We start from the raw sequence: 24486 nt of genomic DNA, 5'->3' as shown, positions 1-24486 counted from the left end.
TCAGAGATGTAGTCTATAGTTTATCAGAGAACTGCTTTGCATTTACAGTTATAACATAGTAAATTGTACCGGCAGACAGAAAAACAAACACAAAAAACACTACCAACAAAAAACACTAGAAATAAAAGAATTACAACTAAATACAACAAAACTAAACCTGCACAATGCACAATGTGCATTTATGGTGTTTTTGCATAGAATTAAACAATATATCATTCACATTATACACTTTGTATGTTCAACCTATAGCACTATGTAAATTGAAATCAATTAGATTATACCAACACCTATTCTAGGTATATTATACCTTACACACACATTATAGTTTATTATAGATATTATTAATAATAATAATAATAATAATAATAATAATAATAATAATAATAATAATAATAATAATAATAATAATAATAATAATAATAATATGTATTAAATTAGATCAATACTCATACCTTGTAGTTACAGAGGAGAATTTCTTTTTTGCTAGTCATTGGCATTCCAAAAAGACAGGGGAATCCAAAATAAATGTCAGCCACAGACACCCAAGTACACTCTCATGTATTTTATTATATCAAAATACAAAAATTTTAGAGAGTTATTAGATGGAACAAAGCATTGGAAAAATGACAACAAAAACCCGCTAAAATGTGCATATCTGGGCATCTGGTGATGTAAACAATGCTATTTGATTTGCTCCACTTTGTATCAGCTCAATTGGACCATCTTACACAGCTTACAAACATGACAGTCTCAACACACCCCGAATCTGACTTGTTTCTGAAAGCAGCAACATGGGAAATGCTTTCGTATGAATATTATGTGTTTCACATTTGCTGGACTGCATGATCTTGAGGAGAAATAGATGGATTTTTAATTTTTCAATTATTGTCAGAAAAAAATCCCTATTATATTCTGCACTCAATGTCCAAAAGAGTTAAAAGAGTGGAGACACACAACATGATTTAGATAATGTTATACAGATATGAGACACCATTAACATTTATTCCTAGCAGCAGACATGAAGAAGACACACCAGGCACCAAATCTTACTGTCTTACTGGGCGTGAGTTTTTTTGTGTGTTTTTTTGTTCAAAAGTCCCTGCCTATACTGAGCAGTATGATTCAAGGACGAGGAATTCGAGGCACACTGCATTATAGTGGTATCAGTCAGTTTGGCTAGCAACATGTCCCAAATTTTCTTGGAGAATGTTCACTTGTCTTAACAGCAGTGGCAGAAGAGTGAAACAATACAGTAGAACAATATTTTACATAAGGCTTTGGTACAGCACCATACTGTTTAAGAATAATACCTGAAAGAAATCAGACCTACCGAATGACACTTCAAAGTATGAAATCATTCAGTCGTTCGAATAAAAAAAAAAAAAAAAAAAAACGAATGAAAAAGGTGTATTATTGGTGTTTTTGCAACACGTGAACAGTCTCAGTACACTTCGTTTGAGGTGGGGAAAATAATATAAGACAAACTTATGCAAAAGTCAGCCCAGAATCTGTCTACATGAATGAAATCATAAACATGTTCTATACAACACAACAAAGAAAGTTTTAAAAATAAAATGCACGAAAATGCAGTTTGAAATATGCTTCCAATTAGCATGATCTCTAACGTATGAGGTTTAATCTTAAAACAGTCGTAAATTAGTGCATAATGTTGTAGTACATTCTAGATTCTTAGTGCTAGTAAACATGGAAAAAAAAAGCAAATGAGCAGGAAACATGTCCAGGTGAATGAAAGCTGATGAATGTAAAATTAGTAATTTACGATACAACATAAAAAGGCTAAAATTGACAAAAGCACTAGAAAATTATATATATATATATATATATATATATATATATATATATATATATATATATATATATATATATATATATATATATATATATATATATATATATATATATATATATATATATATATATATATATATATATATATATATATATATATATATATATATATATATATATATATATATATATATAATGACACAGCAAAGTACAGGTGATCTAAATGCTGTGTATGAGCCCTATTTTTTCCTAACAAGCAAAAATGGGGCTTGTCTACATATACAGCATTAGTTATATTCTAAAAGAGAGAGAGAGAGAGAGAGAGAGAGAGAGAGAGAGAGAGAGAGAGAGAGAGAGAGAGCATTAGCTCAGGTCTCCATACATGTACTGGGAAAATTAAAGTAGAACCCATTCAAGTATCATCTGAAGAAACTTGTCAGTTTGTACAGAGAATACTACTTAGGACCTAACAGGTTAACAATGAAATTGATTTAAATCATGTGATCAAATCTTGTAAAAAAAAAAAAAAAAAAAATTAAATACTGCATTTAATTCTCTAGTGATGTAATCGATCGGGTTGCCATCCTGTCCATACTTAATGGGACTTTCTTTAATACCCTGTTTAAACTTTTTTTTTTGGTCAGCAGACCATTATACAAATCAGTAAAATTATATCTTCAATCGCATCTGACCCTAAATCTGTTATTGGCGATGAATCTTTTTTTTTACTGCAAGCGAGAAAGAATGAGAATGCAAGTGCTGTCTTGTTAGTTATGTTATTATTGCTTACACCCCTACTCACTAAAAGACCTTGACGAGAGGAACCACCGCGGCGCAAAGAGGACTGTACACGAGTTGTTGAGTTGACGTTGTGGAACACAGCACCACAAGAGTTTAAAAAGACATAGCACCAAGTCAAAATGAGGATGATGTGCCACGTCCTCGCACTGTATCTCTGAGTAATGTAAACATGTCTTTTTTTTGTAGGTTCTCACAAAACAAAACCAGAAATATATAATACTGGATAAATGTTTAGCCAAAATAAAGTCCATTGGACAGGTAAAAGCCAGGAAAGCTGGGTGTCCCAAAATGGCTCTCAATCTACTAAACATGGAAAGCAGCTTTACATACAGATACATATAATGTATGAAGAGATACACAAGGAACCACAAGCGAATGCAGACTTATAAAGGTCCATCAGCCAACTTACAATATGCGCTGGAAAAAGTTAAACTTTCGAACACTCTATGCACTTACAATTTCCCACTTTCTGTCATCCAATGTATTTCTTATATCTGAATAATGATGAATACTGTATGTCTTCACAGGGTGTATTTTTTGGCTTTTTTTTTTTTGCAGATCACAGCAACATTCCAACATGGTTCCATGTCCATGTTTACTGAAATGCTGTATTGGATGCATTAGTAAAACATTAGGAAAAAAGAGATTATTCTGTTAAGTCAGTTCAGATGAATAAGTACTATAGAAATGGGCTTTAAAAAAAATATACAAAAATATAAATAAAAATACAAATAATAAAAAAAAGACAGCAAGCTTTAAAAACAAGTAGAACAGACTCTTCAAGCCAAACCATACATTCATCATCGGTTCGAACTGATCCAATACATGCTAATGCTTCATGTCGGTGCATGTAGTAAGTCAGCAGATATTAGTGAGCTCTAGACATAATATAGCGTTTATGGGATTAAAAATGCATTAGGTCACTAATGACACACACCTTTGTTTGTACCTCATGAAGATTTACAAATGGGATGAGAAAACAAAAGATGAAAAGAATCCATGCTTTTTTCTTTTTTTTTGTTCCCCTAACAAAAATGGACAAGCTACTTTAATTAGTTCACTTTGTTAAGTATAAAGCAATCTAGAGATCTTGCCATTATGCTTCCAGTGACTAGGTTCGTGTTAATTCTCATTGGTATACGTCGTCTTCATTTGTCAGCACAATATCTACTTTACAGTACTGCCTTGATGTACATATGATATAAATCTATGTGTTAATACTTGATATCTCTATCAAACTGATTCAACAGTTCAACAGTACACTAACAATGCATTTTCACAACTTCTACGGACATTTGTGCAAGGGTCACCAAAGTACAATAATTACAATACTTGTATTACTTTTGACTTTGAGACCGTCTGAAGATTTCGGATTTTTAAGGAGACACTGAAAAACTCAGATGGGAATTGTAATATATATATATATATATATATATATATATATATATATATATATATATATATATATATATATATATATATATATATATACCATGGTATTTTTAAGCAGGTCTTTTTTTTCTCTAAACTGAATGTATTTCCCCAAGCATCTCTCATGTACAAAAGAGAATCTGAGGTGTGAACATGAAGTCACTCAAAAATCCTCTGAAAAAGGCAGTCTTTTAAATATCTTAAGAGAAAAAAATACTAGCAGTCTAGTGTTAATGTCACTTTTAACATGCCAAAGTTTTTTTTGTTCACTGTAACTATACATTTTTCTTTTACCCCAAAAGTACAAAAGTATGTTTTGTATGCTATGTCCAGTCCCCACACTGACTATTAAGTATATTAAAAATAGCAATAATTGTCTGTGTTTTAAGAATAGACAACAAATAAAAATGAGTTTACATTGCGTTCGAAGAAAAACTGGGCTAAAGCGGCTAAATTTAGTACACATCGATGCACATAAGAGACCCCTCAGAAAGGTTTAGGTGGACAGATCCAGATATAGCAGCAGATCAGTATTGCATTATGATCCAAAGACTTTGTTCTAAATTGAAAATATGTTTTCTGATCGTCGGTGCTTTGCATCAGATGATTTTAATTTAACTGATGAATAAATCTTCCAAAAACATATAATAATAATAATAATAAAATGCAATTTTGCACACTCTGGATCAAAGCCTTCTTAGTAGAACAAATAATAATACGTATTATTGGTATTTTGCTATGGAGGCCTTTGAACTCATTATAAAATAATGCTAGCTTGCACAAAAGATGGTATAAGTGCTGTAAATATGTGCCAAAATTATTTTTGTTTTCTGAGGTATATTCTGTAAGAGAAAAAGGATAAACCCTGTGTTAATTTATTGTTCTGAGGGACTTTTACACTATACAAAATAATCCATACTTGAGTGTTGTCTTTAGAAAAAAAATTTGTATGCAAGGTTTTTTAATATAAATCATGGGATATTTGATTCAATCATATAAAAACATTTTGTCCTGTCACTTTTTCTTCTATTTGGGCACCTTAAATTACAGAAGACATTTGTATGGATAATATTGTGCCAAAGCAGAAGGTGAATAAATCTTTAGGTCAATAAAATTCAATACTGACTGCATATCTACTGTTATTATTAATGGATCAGTACGTGACTCTCCGATTTCTCAAGGCAGAGCTCCATAGTTTGGGGGAGTTTGGGAGTTCACACTGGCCAACAGGGCTTTCTTGTCTTCTCTGGGGCAATACCAGCGAAGAATGGAAGATAAGAAAGGGTAAGGGGATTTCCGGGGTACTTTTTCCCTCCTCTTCCTTGTGGGAAAGAGGATCTTTTGTTGTTGCTCTGGTGCCTGAGATGCGACTTGCTGCTGGGTCTGAGAGGAAGATACATCTAAAAAGAATAATGCAGAGTTAGAATGACATTTTAAAAACTCATCAGAATCAGTAAAGTTACAATAGGGTTAAGGCTGGAAAGATCAAACAATGGACACAAATGTAGGACAATACAGCCTTGAATAACAAAAGGTTTACATATGTACACATTTTCAAACACAATAACACCCACATGTTGTCCTTTTCAGGTATTTACAGTTCTCTCAAATGAGAACAATCTAAGAGCAGACGTTAAATTAATGAATTCTAAAAGGTCTTGAAGTGTGCAGAAATGCACAAGGTGTCGGTGTGAGCCAGGCTGTGAACTGTGTTTTTTTCTTGCTGGACACTTTGGTTGTTTGGGTTGGGATTGTTTGTACTTGATTGTATTTTTTGGGTTATAATGTCAGGTTGGAATATTAGCTGTGCTCTTACAGTTTAATCGTACTGTCTCTTTAAAGAAAGGTACGGGAGGTTTAGTGTGGCTGTGGGGGCACACGGTTTTCTTACCGAGTTCAGTGGAGTTATTGTTATTTCTAAATAGTGGAAATTGTTGGCAATAAATGTTTCGTGTAAGCATACAAGGATCTCTGAAGTGGAAATTTTAACCACTGGACGCAAGTAAGTCTGCCTCTACAGTGTAAGAAAACCTTCTCGTGTAGACTACAGTACACACCTGGATAAACACACGGTAGATTAAGCAAGGAAGAATCTCTATAAAGGAATAAGGTTCCTCCTGCAGATAAAGTAAGTCCATTCATGCTCTCGAGTTTTGAACACAAGTTAAAGGAAAGAATATCGGACTAAATGATTCGTAACATATTTGTGTTTAGCCGCTAATTAGGTGTTAATGATCCACGGACGTGTGTTGGTGGCTAAACATTGTATGAGTATTCTGTCATTCTGAACTAATACAAGTGTGAGAAGGCTGTTCTTCAGCAAGTATTACGAAGCATGATCGAGGACAGTGGTCCCCAACACCCGGGCCATTGGTCAATTGGTACCGGGCCGCACAGAAAGAATACATAACTTCCATTATTTTCGTTTTATTTATTATCTGATTCTGAATGATGTTTTATTTGGAAAAATAAAGGTCGGTGGATGTCCCAAAATGGCTCTAAATTTACTAAACATGGAAAGGTCGGTGGATTCTCTCTGCCACATCTGTCTATGATTTACTTTTGATGCATGTCATGATGCCTCGGTCACATGTCTTACCTACATCCGCTACCTTCTTAAAGGGGCTGCTCTGGCCGCTAACACATAATACATTACCGCTAAATTCAAACCCCCAAGCTAGCAAAATGAAAACAAAAAAAAACACAGTGGATTCACGATTATTATTATATTTAGAAAATATGTGTTTTTATGCCAGTCGTATCATTTATATTTGTTGTATTAAAACAATTATAATTATATAATTAATGCCCTTGCTGTCACTAATGCACAGCTTAGGATTTTGCAGAAATATGGACACTCTGTGGTGTCTGTTGGTTCTGGAAATAGTAAAGACGATGCACAACCAAGACCAAGAGACAACGAACAGGGTGAAGATGCAAGTGATTATGCTAATGTATGTTATTCCATCTATTAAGAATGCAGAAGAATACCACCAATGCCCACAAGCTAGTGCTGTAAACCAGCCTGCAGGTCTGGGAGGTCAGTGTGCTTTGTTCACTGTCATGCAGTGGCAGAAAGATATTACAGAACTTTTGGTTAACATCAAAGGTTGTCTATGTTACCTCCTCAAAATATTCTTATTTTTAGTTTAGATCCTTTGGATTATATACTCTACATAGGAGCAATAGAGCAAGGGTTGGAAAGTAAAACAGAGAACAATAGCAATCGGTTGTACTTTTAAGAACAATATACCAGTGGACAATCTAGGGACATAGTGCGGAGTTGTTTTCACATAAAACACGACCAGGGATATGAGAAGGCCAAGAGACTTTTATTGGAACATTTAGGCCATGGCTATAAAATTTCAGTGGCCTACATGGATAAGGCATTAAGTTGGCAACAATTAATGCGGATGATAGGGAAGCTCTCAATTCTATTTCTGACCAGCTGTGCAAATGCAATGACATTTGAGTGTAAGGAAAAATTGGATAACGCAGCCAACATGCGAGCAATAGTATCTAAGTTCCTTAATAAACAAGCCAAGGTTGCTCTGCATTCTTTGTTCAGGGACATGAGAGATAAAAACAAAGACCAATCAAAGACTCTTGCTAGCATCAAGCCAGGGAGATCAGGGGGAGATCTCAGTAAATTATCCACTGCGTCTTAGAACACCTTTGAACACTGCAAAATTCTCCAAAAGTCTTATCACAAGGAAAGGTTAGCCTTTCTCAATAGCAAAGGTACGTGCTTCAGTTGTTTAAAACAAGGGCACATGAGCAAAGTTTATCAGAAGAAATCAACCATTCAAATCTGCTCAAAGAAACATCCAACATTATTGCACATAAAACCCAGAGACAATTCCACTTATAAGGAAAAACTGCCAAAGATGATCAAGAAACAGTCAGCTGTCAGTGGATTTGTGAATACAGTCAGCAATAAATATATGGCCTGTAGGGCCAGGTATACGGACAACATTCTGGCCATTGTTCCAGGTCCAATTAAAGGCAAAAAGGGGAAATAAAGTGATAACTTCAAATGTATTCTTGGACTCTGGCAGCATAGTCACATTTTGTACAGAAAGACTTTTGAATGATCTGAATCTTAATGGTAAACAGGTTAACCTTACAACCATGGGGGAACAAAAGGTTTTGAATAGTAGCGTGGTAACAGAGTTGGAAGTAAGCCACCTAGAAGCAGGTAATTTCATACGCTTAAATAAGGTTCCCTATCAAAAACTTGAGCTGCGTCGCAACGCTTTGGAAATGCTTCCGCGTTGTTCATGCTCCGAAATCAGATGTAAAATTCGTTCAACAGAGAGACATGACGCCACTGGCGGAGTGACGTCATGACCAGGAAGGAGGCGACCCGCCGCCTCTCAGGTTAAAAGTTTGCCTGGCAGCCTGGGAAAGCCTGCCAGACGTGTCTCAGTGGATCAACGGTAGAGAGGGGCTAGTCGATTCAGTTCGGGTCCTCCTTCCCTCGCTTTGACATGGTGTGTCCCACGCTGGTGAAACCCGAGCAGGCTCTGGTCCTGGAACAAGAAGTAAAGTTCCTCTTGAGGAAGGAGGCCATCAAGGTGGTCTCTCCTTTACACAGAAAGTCCGCCGTTTACAGCCGGTTCTTTGTGGTTCTGAAGAAGCATGTCGGATTGCGTCCGATCCTAGATCTATGCTCCTTGATCCGCTCAATAATGAGGCTCAGGTTCAGGATGTCCACCCTCAAGCAGATCGTGTCTCAGATCAGGTCCAAAGACTGGTTTGTCACAATAGATCTAAAGGATGCATACTTCCACATATCCATCCTTCTGGCTCACAGGAGGTTTCTGAGGTTTCTGAGGTTTGCTTCTGGGGGCGAAGCTTACCAATACCTTGCGCTCTGACCCCACACCTTTACAAAGTGTATAGATGCAGCCTTGATCCAGCTGAGATTCCGGCACATCCACATTCTAAACTATATTGACGACTGATTGACATTAGCTCGATCAGAGCTAAGCTGGGGTTAAGACTAAATGCCAAGAAGAGTGTGCTCCCTCCAGTACAGAGAACCACCTTCTTAGGCAAAGTGTGGGACTCAACCATCATGCGGGCACAGCTGTCTTCTGCTCAGATCGAGATTATCCTCATGGCAGTCAAGAGAGTGAGAGAAGGCCAGTCACTCACTGTGAAGCAGTTCCAGAGGCTGCTCGGGCTCATGGCAGCAGCATCCAGTGTGATTCCACTTGACCTCCTGCACATGAAACCCCTCCAGTGGTGCCTCAAAGACAGAGGGTTCTCCCGCAAGGACAACCCACTACGCACTATCAAGGTCTCGCGGTAAGCCCTTCGAGCCTAAGATATGTGGAAAAAACCTGCGTTAATGTCTCAAGGCCCTGTTCTGGGAGCTCCTTGTCGTCACGTAATGCTAACGGATGCATCCCTTACAGGGTGGGGGCGGTCATGAGTGGTCGCCCCGCCCTAGGTCGGTGAAGCAGGCTCCATCTCACGTGGCACATAAACTGCCTGGAGATGCCGTGTTTCTGGCTCTGAAACACTTCATCTCAGAACTGAGGGATAGCCATGTGCTGGATCAACCATCAGAGGGGTCTGTGTTCTCGCCTCCTATACAGACTGGCACAGCAGGTCCTCCTCTGGGCCCAGGGAAGACTGCTCTCATTAAGGGCTGCTTACATACCTAAATCAGACACCCTCACAGGGCAAGGGCCAAGGCCCAGGAAATGGAGGCTCCACCCTGAGGTGGTGGAGCAGACATGGCGGAGGTTTACAAAGCACAGGTGGATCTGTTTGCGACTCAGGAAACATTGCACTGTCCCCTCTGGTTCTCCCTCACTCACTCAGCGCCCTTGGGGTTGGACGCCATAGTACAGATGTGGCCGAGGCTATGCCTGTACACCGTCCCCCTAATCGCACTGCTCCTGGCAGTTCTAGAAAGAGTTCTCCTTCTGTTGGCCCCTTGATGGACAGGCAGACCATGGTTTGCAGACCTGGTGTGCCTCCTCGAGGAACACCCCCGCCTGGAGATATGGAGGCTGTGTCTGTGGCCCTTGGGTAGAGGTAGAGGAGACCATCCTCCAATCCAGCCTGAGGCCCGGGATGTGACCCAGAGTGCCTGTGTGGGACTTGGCCGTTGTGCTGGAGGCTCTGTCTGATCCCCCCTTCCAGATATTTGTCTATCAAGACTGTCTTCCTTCTGGCTATATCCTCTGTGAAGATGGTCGGGGGCCTACAGGCTCTCTCCATGGCCCTGTCTCTCCTGGAGCTTACCCCTGGCATGGCCAGTGCTTTTTTTTCAACCAGACAGGGGTATGTACCTATGGTTCCCTCGATTCCCCCATTACCTATTGTTCTAACACTGGACACATACGTCCACTGGACAAGTCTGTGGAGGAAGTCGAAGCAGCTGTTTGTCTGGTATGGCCCCTATAAAAAAGGGCTACCTGCCAATACTCTCAGAAGGTGGATTGTCCTCGGGTCTCCTCACTTAGGGCTATGCGACTAAAATGGTCGCATTTGCGACTTAAAATAATAAATTGCGAGCAATAGTGACGAGTGGATCACCGCCTGCGACCATTTAAATGTACACATTATGAAGTAAAATCTGCATTTTATGACTTTTTATGTGCGTGTTCTATCACATAATTTGTTGCCGTAATAAACGGAGACGCATGCACGACCTACGTTTGAGTTAAAGCAGCAAAATAACCGGACAGTTCAATCAAAACTCACCTTTATTCATAAAAAAAAAAAAACATGTTGAAACTAAACATATCAGACTTTTTTCAGTCTCCATCTCTATCCAACTCTTCTGCTGATGTGCCAGCATTGAAGAAAGGGAGAAAAACAGAGGCACTGAGGACCATCTTTCTATGTCAGTCAGTGAAAACATAAATAAAAGTACCAAAAGACATTTGAAGACCTTGTCAGGCTCCTAAATTGATTTTTTTGTCTGGAGCCCTGCCACTCCTTTCAAGGCTCACTCTACTCGGAACGTGAATCATTTGATTATGGATAGAGGGTCACAGTCAAACAGAATAATAAATAGACATTACTGAATTACCTTCCATTAAAGAACATCAGAATGCCAAACAATCGTGCCATGGCAAAACAACGTGCCACAAATTTAAATTCATCTTTATATAAGGACTATATGGCCTTCATGAATGTCATGATTACCAAAGGATATGCTGTGAAGGTTCCAAATAAGGACCTTGGCTGCAGCGATGGAAAGGTTTGGTACATTAACCATCACAGAGTATATCATCCTATGAAACACAAACTTTGTGTGGTATTTGAATGTGGTGCTTCGTATCAGGGAACTTCATTAAGTGAACAACTTCTACAAGGTCCAAATCTCACCAGCACCTTAATATGTGTTCTCACAAGGTTTCACCAAGAGCCTGTGGCAATAATGGCTGATGTGGAAGCCATGTTTCACAAGGTAAAACTTTGTCCAGAAGATCTACTCAGAATTCTATGGTGGCCAAATGGTGACACCAGCCAACCTATGGTGAAGTGCAGAAAGGAGGTGCACCCGTTTGGTGTGACCTCATCACCTAGCTGTGCAATTTATGCTCTGAGGCAATGCACAAAGGATAATACATGTCTACTTGATGATTGCACAATAAAGACAGTGCTCCAAAATGTTTATGTTGACGACTGCTTAATGTGATTTGAGTCTATTAAAGAGGCTTTGTCACTCTACCATAACTTGAAAGCCATATGTCTGACGAGAGGCTTTAAGCTAACCAAGTGGATCAGCAAAATCTGGCTGGTGCTAGCAGCCATTCCAGAAGAGGATAGGGCAGTGGAAGTAAGGGATCTGGATGTGGATCAAAATGAATTTCCCATGGAAAGAAAGTTAGATCAATTCAAGTTCTGAGTTGTCATCCAAAGCAAGCCTGCTACTAAAAGAGGGATCCTGTCCATGCTAAGTTCAGTGTATGATCTCTTGGGAATCCTAGCACGAATGATTTATCTGCCAGGAAATGTTGCAAGAGCTTTGCAGGATGAAGTATGGATGGGTTAAAACAGTACCTGATCATATTGTCTAACAGTGGTGCCAATAGATACCAGGTCTGCAACAATTAAGTGACTTTGGAGTTGACAGATGCTTCAAGAAAGAAAACTTTGGTCAGCATGTTTCTCTTCAACTGCATCATTTTGCTGATGCTAGTGAGGAGGGTTATGGAACAGTAGCCTACCTGGTTCAGCGAAACAGAAACAATCAAAGTCATTGTGCATTTGTTTTAGGAAAATCTAGAGTTTCTCCCTTAAAGCCCATGATCATTCCTCACTTAGAGCTCACTGCAGCTACCTTAGCAGACTGTGTGGACAGAATGCTACCGAAGGAGTTGCAGCTGCCGCTAGAAGAGTCAATGTTTTTGACTGATAGCACAGCAGTACTTAAATACATTGGCAATGAGACGTCGAGGTTTCGCACATTTGTGCAAACCGGGTTTCAGGCAATCTTGCAAACATCTCCCGTATGTCAGTGGCATTATACAAATGTGCTTTCAAATTAATTCTGCAGACTGTGTGTCAAGGGGTCAGAACATCAACACCTTTTTGCCAAACAGATTGTGGCTCTGTGGACCAGACTTTATCACCCAGGCAGCTGAGAAATGACCAACGCAGCCAGATGACCTAAAAGAGGCATTACATGAGATACTGAGAAGAAAAGAAGTGTATTCTCTCACAGCTGAAGAGACACCAGACACCATGCAACAGCTAACGGATTATTACTTATCATGGACACATCTATAAACAGCGGTAGCATGGCTTTTCAGATTGAAAAACAAGCTATTAAAATTGTCCAAAAATAGAAAAGCTCTGAAGAAAGGTATTGTACAACCTGAAAAGGACAAAGCTAAGCAGTTTTAACAGCTCCAAAGGGAAATTTCAAGCTACAAAGCAAACATTGACACGAGACCTCTAACAGTGAATGAGCTCGAGCAAGCTGAAGCAGAAATAATAATCACTGCCAGCAAACAAAATTTCTTGAGAAAATCACTACCCTGCTATGGGGGGGGGAACCAGTGAAAAGGAATAGAATTAGTAAAAGGAATAGAATTAGAAGAAATACATGAAAGAGTAGCCATGATGGGCATAACCATGTTTTGTCTGTTTTGTGTCAAAGTTCCTGGATTCCTAATGCAAATTCAGCAGAAGTGCAGAACCTGTCGAAGATTACATGGAGCAACTATATGGCAACAAATGGCAGATCTACCACGTGATAGAGTTTTAACCACCTTTAACCAGAACAGGAATTGATTACTTTGGACCATTTGATGTCAAGCGCAGAAGGGCAATTGTAAAAAGATATGGTTTTATTTTTACATGTCTGGCTACCCGAGCTATTCACATAGAGGTGGCAGCATCGTAGGACACAGACTCATTTATAAATGCTCTTTGACACTTCATTGCAACAAGAGGTCAGGTTTTAGAAATACATTTCTGACAATGGAAAAAACTTTGTTGGAGCTGAAAGGGAACTCAGAAGGACTCTCGAAGAATGGAATATCTCCAAAATAGAAAATGTTTTGAGCCAGCGTGGCATCAAGTGGATGTTAAATCTTCCATTTGGCTCTCATCATAGAGGGGTATGGGAGCATCTGATTTGATCTGTCAGAAAAATACTTAATGTCACCTTGAAAGATTAAAGGCTGGATGAAGAAGGCCTTCAGACATTCCTCTGTGAAGCTGAATCTATTAAAAACAGCCGACCGATATCTACACCTTCCAGTGATCCAAATGACAGAGGCGCTCACCCCAAGCCACCTCCTTCTAATAAAAACACAGTCATTTATGCCTTCTGGATTTTTACTTGAAAAAGGACCTCTATGCTTGTCATAGATGGAAACAAGTCCAGTATATGGCGGGTCTCTTCTGGAAACGCTGGACTAAGGAATATCTGCCTGAGTTCCAAAAACAGCAGAAGTGGGAGCATACAAGTCAGAACTTTGTTTTTTGGAGACATTGTATTGCTTGTTGACGGGTCAGCACCACGAAACTCATGGGTGATTGATAAAGTGATCCACACTGTGAAAGACGAGCATGGTCTAGTTCCACAAAAATGTGTGAAGACCAGGACCAATGAGCTTGATAGACCCATAACAATTGGGGCTGGGTATGTGTGAGCCAGGCTGTGAACTGCGTTTTTTTCTTGCTATACACTGTGGTTGTTTGGGTTGGGATTGTTTGTATTTGATTGTATTTTTTGGGTAATGCTTAATAAGTCAAGTTGGAATATGAGCTGTGCTCTTACAGTTTAATGGTCCTGTCTCTTAAAGGAAAGGTACGCGAGTTTTAGCGTAGTTGTGGGGGCACACGGTTTTCTTACCGAGTTCAGTGGAGTTATTATTGTTATTTCTAAATAGTGGAAATTGTTGTCAATAAATGCATCAGTAAAAACTCCATTATAAAGAAAAAAAAATATTTTCTCATGGTTTGGTCAGGTCTATAAAGAGTTACACTGCTTAATTAGTGATCCAATACTGGTTTTCAAATTAGCTGTGATTCACTAAATATGCCACCCTGAACATTTGTAAACTCTGAACAGCCAACATAATGTTTTAAAAATATTTCAATATTATAGGTTGAATTATATAAAATGTATTTGATTAAACTGCAAAATCACATCAGAACTGTCTTTCACAAAACTACCACACAAATCAGATATTACATAGTGGTCTACTTGTATGGTCTTATATACTGACCTGTTCTGCTCTTGGAGTTGTTGTTGTTGTTGGCAGCCATTTTCTTGTTTTTTTTCATACAATGATAAAACAGTGTTTCGAAGCTCTCAGACCCTGCAGGCACTCTCTCTGCACCTACAGGCTCCCTATAAAACAGGCAGGCAGAGGAAAAATAAGCAGCATTCCTTTACACAACGAACAACGTCTATACCAGTTTATTTGCAGAAGTACGTAACCCGGGTTAACATATAGAAGCAGAGATGCCTTACTTTAATCTTTTACTTACTAGTCCGACTGAGCAACAGAATATAAAAAAGCATACTTTAAAAAGGCAATCATTTTAAGAGTAATTTAATAAAGTTAGGTCACGTCTGATAATATACAGTTTTTGCTTTTAAGAAACAATCCAATAATAGTTTACACTCAAATCCAGAATAATGATTTCCTGTGAGCAATAACTTATTCACATTGTCAATTGTCATTCAGTCTCCAGAGAGTCAGTAAAAAAAGAAAAAAGAAAACTGGCATTGCAGAGTTCATACTGTAGGTTTACCTCAAGCTGTTGTAAAATGTCAAAACCCAGTTGCTCAGAAACATTTTCTAGAAACACTAAAGTGATTTTCTTCCTTCTAAATAAAAAAGCACCTTCTTCCTGCTTATTAACATTTTAATCATACATGCCATCCCACTATCACGACAAGGGGACCATGAAAACTGAAAAGTCCACACGGAAGAGTCAGCCAACAAGTCATGGGAATCACAAGGCACAGAAACACAAAGCGTTTATAGAGAGCCTCCCCTGCTGCTGAGGCTGTGGAGAGAGAAAGCGAAAGGCATTAGTAGAGGAGGGGGGAAGACATGGCTGACACACTACAGTCCTACAGTCACATCAAGCACAACTCTGGTTAGCATGAACAGAGTGGCTTCACCATGCTGACAGGAGAAAAGATGGCAGGAAGGGAATAGAATGGTAATTAAACAACAGTCACATGAGAAAAAGAAACCAAACCACTGGGACAACAAATGGGACAAGAATTTGAGTTTCAGGACCACTATTACTGATTCGTCATTGAAGAAGAGATTTTTTGAAGAAGACATGCATAGTTTTAGAAATGGAATCAATGTTTAAAGGGGAATATGCAAGTTAAAAAAAAAAGTATAGTTATTAAATATTATTTGGAACAATATTTTTCTTGTTAGGGCAACCTCACACCAAATTAGCTACCTTTTATATAAATATTTTAAATTGAAACAATAAAAAATTTAATACTTAATCTGGCCAATTAATAATGTTTGTGTTTCATTAAAAAAGTGGTCAGTGTAATTCCCCTTTAAATGAATAAAATGATTAAAGGCCCCACCTGCTAACCTCTCCCCTTTCAGACATGGACTCAACCCTTACCTATTATGGTGTAGAGGACCTGGTCACAACAATGCTGCCCAGATAGCTGAGATCAATCAAAAACAAAGAAGGTAAGACTACCAAAGCCTGGAAAAACAAAAATGTTTTAAATCAGCCGTCGCTAATCTAGATGAGGATGGTGAAAATTGCAAGAGATGAGTGCAGGCTCATCCCTGGCAGGGAAGGCCTCCTAAGAAGGCCACCCTGATGAAGAAAGCGCTGAGTCAGTGGGGGTGGAAGAGAGAGAGAGAGAGAGAGAAAAAGAGAGAGAGACTAAGAGAGAGATGACTGAATGAGCTGAAGAAGATGACATGAGATGGCCAGCCCATAAAAGAGGACAAAAAAGTAAAAGAGTCATGAAATCATTAGGAAAGCATTATACAATTGCTGAACCATTTAAAAGGCTACAAAAGCGTAACTTTAAAAACCAAGATAACAAGGATAATGCTTACTTCTCTAAAGCTAACAAAAAAAAAAAAAAAAAACAGATATTGTAGCAGAAGAGAGTGGTTAATATAGAAGTCAATATCTGATTTGTACAAATGATATGTATTTTACTGAGGCTTCTGCTGGATTGTTTTAAAATAAAAATAGCAAAAGCATGAAAACAATTGCTTTTGCAGATTGATGAAAATATGATCTCTTTGTCATGTTTTTGGAACCACCAATGGTTCACCTACCCTGGTGAGGGCTCTGAGGGCAGCATCTCTTCATCTGTCCTCCTTTGAGATGGCAGCTGACCAAATGCATCGCTGCTCTCCGCTGGGGGTGAGGGGGATTGTGATGGGTAGCTGGCTGCTGCAGTGGCAAAGGCCACATGGGCACCATAGCCCAGGCCAGGCAGGCGAATGGAGCCTGAACCCAGGGTGGGAGAGGTGGCAGGGGAAGAGGATAGGGACCTCCGGGAGAAGGTGATGTGACGCATGCTCTCGGGTATCTCCTGTGAACGTGAGGAGCGAAGGACGCCCGGCCGTGGTGGCGGGCGCACGAGGATGTCGGGCGAGCCAGCACGGGAGCTAGGAGGTGTCTGAGTGAGGGGTGAGAGGCGTGATGGTTGCAGCACCACCTGCTGCAGGCCCAGTTCCAGGCGGCGTGCCGCCCTCGGGCTCAACCACGGCTCGTCCGAGCTCTCACTGCGTAGAGTGCTGGGGCTCCCTGCTCGGCCTGGGTAAGGCAACACTGGTACACCCATCCCGTGTGCAGTGTGTCTCAACTGCCCCACGATCTGGGCCTGTTGCATAGCTGCATGTGTGCCCGCTAGGCCCTGAGAAGGGAGCGCTTCCAGCCTCAGGAACGCCGAGCTGGAGGGGGCGTGACTACGCGACGGGTACGGTGGTGGCTCGGGCACATCACGCCGGAGATGGGGGGGAGGAGGGTGCGGTGGCAAAATGACACAGGCACCCTCCTGACCTAGAAAGGGGAAGTCAGGAGGGCGCCAAGTGTCAGTAGAGCGAGAGGAGTGCGGGCCATGTGCCAACGGAAGGGTGTGGCCAGAAGCAATGTTAGGATGGTGGAAGGACCCCTCGGTGGGGCACGGTGGTGAAGAGGAGGACATGGCTGAACTGCGTGGGCTCACATCGGCTGCGTAGAATGGAGGATGCAGCTCCAGCTCGGCGCCACTACCTAAATAGCCATAGAAAGGGCCCGGAGGAAAGACTCTGTGAAAGTGGGACACTCGGCTCTGCCCTGTGGCCTGAAGCCCACTACCCTCCAAGATGCTCGTACCTTCCATAGGCCTGTGAAAACGAGGGCTGTAGGCTGGGGGCTGCACCATGTAGGACTCCTGGCTTGAGGACACAGGCGAAATTTGAGGCCTGAGCGTGGCCATAACTGGGGGGAGCGGCCCAGGTTCATCATTCTCCTCATCTGACTGCCTGAACTCAGGGTACAGGTCTGACTCCTCCACAAAGGGGAAACCCTCAATGCGACATGGCTTCAGTGATGTGTCTGTGTCTGATGACTCCATAACAAAGCGGCCATCTGGGCCACGGCTTATCAGCTCAATGGGAGTGGTGACTTCGGCCTCATGTTTTGACACACTATACTTCTTGCCAGTTATTGCTCGCTTCGTTCGCTTGTACAGCGAGAGCTCCTTCTCCTTCCTCGGGCTTGGCAGCTTCTTGACATAGAGGCCAGTTGTGCCTACACTGGCCAGAGATGGCGGGCGGGAGGAAGCAATGCTCTCTGGACTGATTTTTCCAGAGGACAGCCTGCAAATCAGAGAAACACAATGCTTATTATACTGTATAATACAGCATAAATATGCATTAAGTATTGTTTTTTGAGTTTCTCGCCAAAGCTTTGGAGAATTATAGAATACCATAATCTAAATATTTGGTGTTTCATTTTGGTTATCACTCAAAACAGATTCACACTTTGGAGATGAAACAAAAAGACAGTGTCATGGTGCACCATGAAGGGAAAACAGAATGGAAACAAGAGACAAAAAGATTGAGTAGCAGTCTGGACAAGGCCAATATACAGTATGTGACTGTCATAGCTATCAACCTTCAAACAAAATCGGTTAATAATAATAATAAATAATCATCTATCTCAAGAAATAAAATCTGTATGTAGGTAAACATAGGAGCAGCAGTGTATTCTAATTTGTCAAAGGGGTGTTAACCAATCTATAGTCAATCTATGTCCGCACCACAAAAGAAGAAAGCATGCAGCTAAGGCAACCAACGCCATGTACTGGCAAAGGGATGCAGGTGCAGGCACTCACTGAGGACTGGTGGATGGGGGCCTGTAGCTGCTCCTGTCTGGCTCTTCCCAGTAGGGCTCAATGCCAGGCAAAGGGGTAAGAGGAGGCCTGCGGTGAGAGAGACAATAGAGAGGAGGGGCAAGAGGCGGCCATCAGACCCAACCGGGTTTCCAAACAGTGATGCAAAAATGGATGAAATGGATGGGAACATGGGACTAGAATTACTAAAAAATAAACCGCCATGGTATCAAAATGGGATTAAATGCCTTCCTCAGTTTGGGCTGAAGGTAAACCGAAGCCCAGGTGAATATCAAAATGGCGAATAAATGTTTAGGTGGCCATGGCTGCACTAATCAGTTTATGAAGTTCAATCAGAAGCTCATGTATAAGCATCTTGGTGACAGATTGTCCTGCTGCCCCTGATGATTGATAAGACTCCAACTCAGCACACTATGGAGAATCTGCATTAAACTGCTGGTAATTGCAAATCAATGCATCTTGCTGACCAAAAAGCAGATGTAAGCACAGATGCATTTCAGCAGTCATTTAGATGGTCACTTAAATTCTCTCCCATGCATTCCACACAGTAAACAGGGCAGCTGCTAAGGTCAGCCATTTGGTCTACCACTCGTGTACATGCACTTCTTCTTTTACTCACTCTGCCACACACATACACATAAAGTATATATATCTTAATCTCGGTACACACATACACACACATGCACACAGAATCTCAACACGTCTGTCAAACTGCCGAGTATGATGGATGTCACCATGTGTCCAATACTTACGGAGACTCAATACTTTTCCTGGTGTGAGTTATTGACAATGGAGGATCTAAAGACAGATAAAACAACAATAATTACTATAAATGAACATCTATCCACACAATACATACTGAATATACTATGTACTGTATAAGCTATATACTATTTTATTTTATATTTAAAGTTTTTTTCAATTCAGTCTATGTAATACGGAGCAAATGGCAGTCGGAATCCTTACAATGAAATATTCCTATGTCACTAATATCATTTTCATTCATTACAGTCTTCTGAAACAGGACTCACCTCGCTTGCGCTTGAGCTTGCGGCGATGCTGCTTGTTGACAAAGCACGCGGCTAGGGTGCTAAAAAGTATAGCAGCAGCAAGGAAGCAAATTGTAGCCACAATACCAGCCACCACTGGCCTTGCCAGTCCCTCGTCAGAGATCTCTGTGGGAGGGAAGGGATCTGAGAGAGGAGAAACACTACAGAGCGTGAAATAAGATGGAAGCATGGCAGCCAACTAGCATGCAGTTATTCACACAGCAGCCAACAAAGCATCAACGTTATTTCGTTGTGATTATCCAATGGTGCTCATTTCGCAACCAGGCATTCACTAACACTACGAAGCATGGGAAAGAAGCGCACTATCGACTACGATCAGCAGGGAGCAATGAAGTACCGCATGGTTAAAGCTGCTAAAGCTGTGAATTCATGAGGTCTAAAAATAGCTTTTTCAAATTCTCACCTGTGCTTGACACTCCCACTACATTACTGCTTTCACTAATGAGATCATCCATGACTGCCAGGGCACGGAATTCATACCACGAGTCCTAGAGAAAGATAGGACAGACAAATATATTATAGTTTTTGCAAACTGCGTTAACAGGGTGTAGGTCAAATATCATAGGGGCCAGGGAATTTTATCACATGACCAACACAACTATTACATGACTGAATTAAAAGAATGTTAACTATTATCTCTTTTAATAACTACAAGGCAATTTATTACAAGCTAAATGACAAAAAATTTAAACAAATGAATAAATAAAACAAGTGTTCAAAAATAAAAGGATTAAAAAGCAAAAAAAATTTCTGGTGTAAAAGTAAAAATGAATTCTTCTTCATGCCTTTGTCAAGCTGATAGCAAAGTGTCTTTCTAGTGTTATTCATTACATATTTATTCACTTCAAGTGTGTGTAAAGTGATTCAATTACAAAACGTATAGTCTAATCGTAAGACTCTAATGGATACTTTATATGTATTACTGTTTTACTGTAGTTTCTAATTGGAATAAAACCAAAGCAAAAATCAGACTGTAGTTAGGTTTTGTTCTTCTGTATTTGTGTGCCAGACAACAGCAAGAACACAAAAGTGTGTGCGTGTGAAAAAAAACCCCAGATAGGACAATTATTTAAAACATTTTTAAGTATCATGCCTAATGATGACAATCTCAATATAACTGTTGTTTGACATTGCTTCATGTCTTAAACATGCCACAAAATAAATAGCTCATTCTAATAAACAAAACATCCATAGCTGAGTCACATTGAGAAAGATTTTTATCAGCCAGGTGAAGGCATCATCAGTAAAAAAAAAAAAAAATCATGCTTGGATGAATTTTAGAACAGTACACAGACCCCCTTGATTTCTTTTACCGAAATGAGGTCTCTAGCTAAGATCTCAGTCTCATCTGCTGGAATTAGGTCGTCGAGCACCTCCCACCTCTCTCCCAATCGAAACTCGACAATGTAACGATCTATGGGCGAAGTGTGATTGGCTGGAGGAAGCCATGTCAACAGTACACCCTGCTGTGTCCGGTTAGCTGTGAGGCACCGCGGTGGGGTAAGAAGCACCAGTGGTTCCGGAGTACTTATAGGGTACACTAAGGACACAAAAATCATACTCAAAAGCACACACAGACCAGGTAACATGTACAGTGGTTGTTTGCTTCGCCAGCCCCAAAAAGCATTAAATGTTTATATGGATGTTAGAGAATCACTGCACCCTACAGAGAGCGTAAATGGAAGTGGCACCCACCTACTGTATTCACAGTGACTACCTCACTGAACGGGCCCGTGCCCAGCTTGTTCTGGGCCAGCACACTGAACTGATATGCCGTCTTTGGCTCTAAGCCTTGCACCACCAACCAGGTCTGAGTGCTGGGCACAGGAATGGACAGCCAATCATGAGGACCCAGATCTGTCTTCTTCTTCCTGTTAAAAAAATACAGCATGCAGTGAGACCCCAGAGAAAATCCTATATAAAGAAATAGAATGAAAAAGAAGTGCAACACTAATACTAAATTTGTATTACATAAATGTATCATTTGATAAGATTACTCCTTTCTGCCTTCCAGGGTCATTAGTTCGTTTTGTTTTAGTAGTTTTGTAACCTAGGGGCATATACGTACATATATATACGTATATATATATATATATATATATATATATATATATATATATATATATATATATATATATATATATATATATATATATATATATATATATATATATTTTTTTTTTTTATTTTTTTTTTTTTTTAACTATAGGTGCTAGGGGGACCTACACAGGGCCATACCAGACCGAAAAGGTCTGCTCATAACCACCATCATATCCGGGTTCCCAGGAGACATTAGCTGAGGTTGTGGATACTGAGACACGGACATTAGCTGGCGCGTGGGGACTAGTGCCTGCAACACAGAAAAACCTGGTCACTTCCCACTCTTTACAATGCATAAAAATGATTTCTTTTAAGCTGTTTTCAAGCAAGTTTTTATGAATATGCACCAAACATTAGACCTGATTTATCAACCGATACTACATATGAACATAAGTACCCATAAATCATTTACAGAATAATTTACACTAGACAGACAGACATTTTTAGGGTAAAAAAACTAATTAGAAAACAGCATTCATTCAAAAAAATAGTGGTCAGGTAAATGCAATTTTAAATAATAACAACAACAAAAAAAACAGTTACAGCCAAAGACTTGCTCAGGAACTTTATAAGCTTTTTAATCAGGGTTGAACAGCAGTAATAAGCATTATAATTACCACCTAATTACATTTAAGTGACATAAATTCAACCTGTCATCAAACACCCTGTGCACACTACTGTTAATGTATGTGACATTTGGCATACCAAACTTGTCATTTGGGATGAAGCACCTGCCAGGTCTTTCACATAATAATTTACTCCAGCTGTTTGGATGCTAAGTCTAAACTTAATCTATTGCAGAATATCACATAAACAAAAGGCTTAAGGGACATTATCTTTGTGACTCTGTAAGCATGTGATGTGTACTACTGAACTAATGCTAATTTGACACCAACATGTCTACACTCCCAATGCCTAAAATATGCCATCCCTTTGCCTAATTCAGGGTTTTTTTTCATTCAAGTTTATATCTAACTGGACTTTATTTCACAATCAATATTGTCTCAAAGCAGAGTTACAGAATGTAGGAATTATAGAACAACATTTTAAATAAGTGAATTATGTATATTTATCCCCAATGAGCAAGCCTTGGCAACTGGGAATGAAAACTCCCTTAGATGGTATGAGGAAGGAAGTAACCTTGAGAGGAACCAGATTCAAAAGGGAACCCATGCTCATTTGGTACACTGAGAGTATGATTATAAATCTGAGAAAAAATAATAATAAATACAAACACTGGAGAGTGAAAAATATCACGAGCACCAGAGTGTGTGATTATGAGTAATGTCCTTACTACAGTCTAATACAGTCAGTTGGGGTTTTGGACCAAGGTGCTCCTGTGCAATAAATAAGCTCAACATTTGAGTTCATTTTAGATACAACACCAACTTCTCCATGGAAGAGCCTTCAAATGTTCAATAATGTACAAACAGCATGCTTATTATTAGCATGTTGGACAAGCGTAAAATAATAGAGGACACAGTAAATATACCTATAACAAAGAGTCTTGTGCTGGCAGTGATGCTTGTGACGACGTTGGTGGCGACGCATTCCCACTCCCCGTGATCCTCTTTGCTCAGAGACACAAACTGTAAGCTGCCACTGGGTAAGATGTTGTGCTTGCTTCTGCTTGGCTTTCCTACCTGTAAGCACACAAAGTCAAGTCCAGTCAGCAATAAACATTACGCATTTTAAAAGATCACTATATACATTAAATAACAATATACACAATATGGACAAGATTATTTGGGCCTTTTCCAGCTGTATGTGGTTCTTCCCCAAACTTTTACCACAAATTTTGAGGCACACAATTGTTTAGGATGTCTTTGGATGCAGTAGGAATACATTTTTCAACAAAACAGGCTCCAGGATGATACGGTTTACAAAGTTTGGAGTGAAAGATATTGAGTGGACTTCTATACAGTAGATCTCTGACTTCAACCCTACTGCATACCTTTGGGATGAATTGGATCGCTGACTGCACCCCTGGCCTCCTCACCCTACATCAGTACCTGTCTTTACTAACACCGTTGTGGCTTAATAATCACAAATCTCAACTCTAGAACTCTAAAAACTCGAATGGAACATTTATAAGACTAGCGGTTATTATAATATCAAAATATGGTAAATACAAATGGGGACAATACAAACGCATAGGAATGTTATGGTCATAAAAATAAAAAAAAATCTGCAAATCTTATGGTCACAAACTTGTGTACATATCATGTAAAAATGGAAAAGTATAATTTCTAGTAAAAGGTCCATGAAACCTTTATAGTGGAGTATCATGACAATAATCTCATGCAGGGTAGATCTACATTTACATTACACTTATCCTCTTTGCTGTTCTTGTAGGAGTTAATATTTTAGGAGGAAATTTGAAAGTTAAACTTGCATCATCAATGGACTATACAGCTCATCCCAGTGTTACAATGG

At 39.7% G+C, this 24486-nt stretch overlaps 1 protein-coding gene across 8 annotated transcripts in view; it reads right to left on the bottom strand.

Moving 5' to 3' along the window:
* Positions 1-4104: 4104 nt before the first annotated feature.
* Positions 4105-24486, bottom strand: part of igsf9ba (immunoglobulin superfamily, member 9Ba) — a 79037-nt gene continuing 58655 nt past the window's right edge. Inside the window, exons 11-21 of one of the 8 annotated variants that reach the window (XM_083549367.1) lie at positions 23543-23693; positions 22177-22300; positions 21646-21821; positions 21264-21490; positions 20354-20438; positions 19912-20073; positions 19633-19678; positions 18863-18949; positions 16815-18344; positions 14754-14878; positions 4105-5441 (exon numbers count right to left, since the gene is read on the bottom strand). In XM_083549367.1, the coding sequence (XP_083405493.1) occupies positions 5218-5441; positions 14754-14878; positions 16815-18344; positions 18863-18949; positions 19633-19678; positions 19912-20073; positions 20354-20438; positions 21264-21490; positions 21646-21821; positions 22177-22300; positions 23543-23693 (2937 nt within the window). In that variant the 3' untranslated portion in view covers positions 4105-5217. Of the gene's footprint in view, positions 5442-14753; positions 14879-16134; positions 16181-16814; positions 18345-18862; positions 18950-19632; positions 19679-19911; positions 20074-20353; positions 20439-21263; positions 21491-21645; positions 21822-22176; positions 22301-23542; positions 23694-24486 lie in introns of those variants that run through there. The other 7 variants (XM_083549368.1, XM_083549371.1, XM_083549372.1 and 4 more) reach the window with 7 other exon arrangements.

The sequence above is a fragment of the Silurus aristotelis genome, assembly GCF_946808225.1.
Source record: "Silurus aristotelis genome assembly, chromosome: 8".
NCBI lineage: Eukaryota > Metazoa > Chordata > Actinopteri > Siluriformes > Siluridae > Silurus > Silurus aristotelis.
Note: the sequence above shows the minus strand (reverse complement) of the source record. Positions and strands in the feature narration are given on the sequence as shown.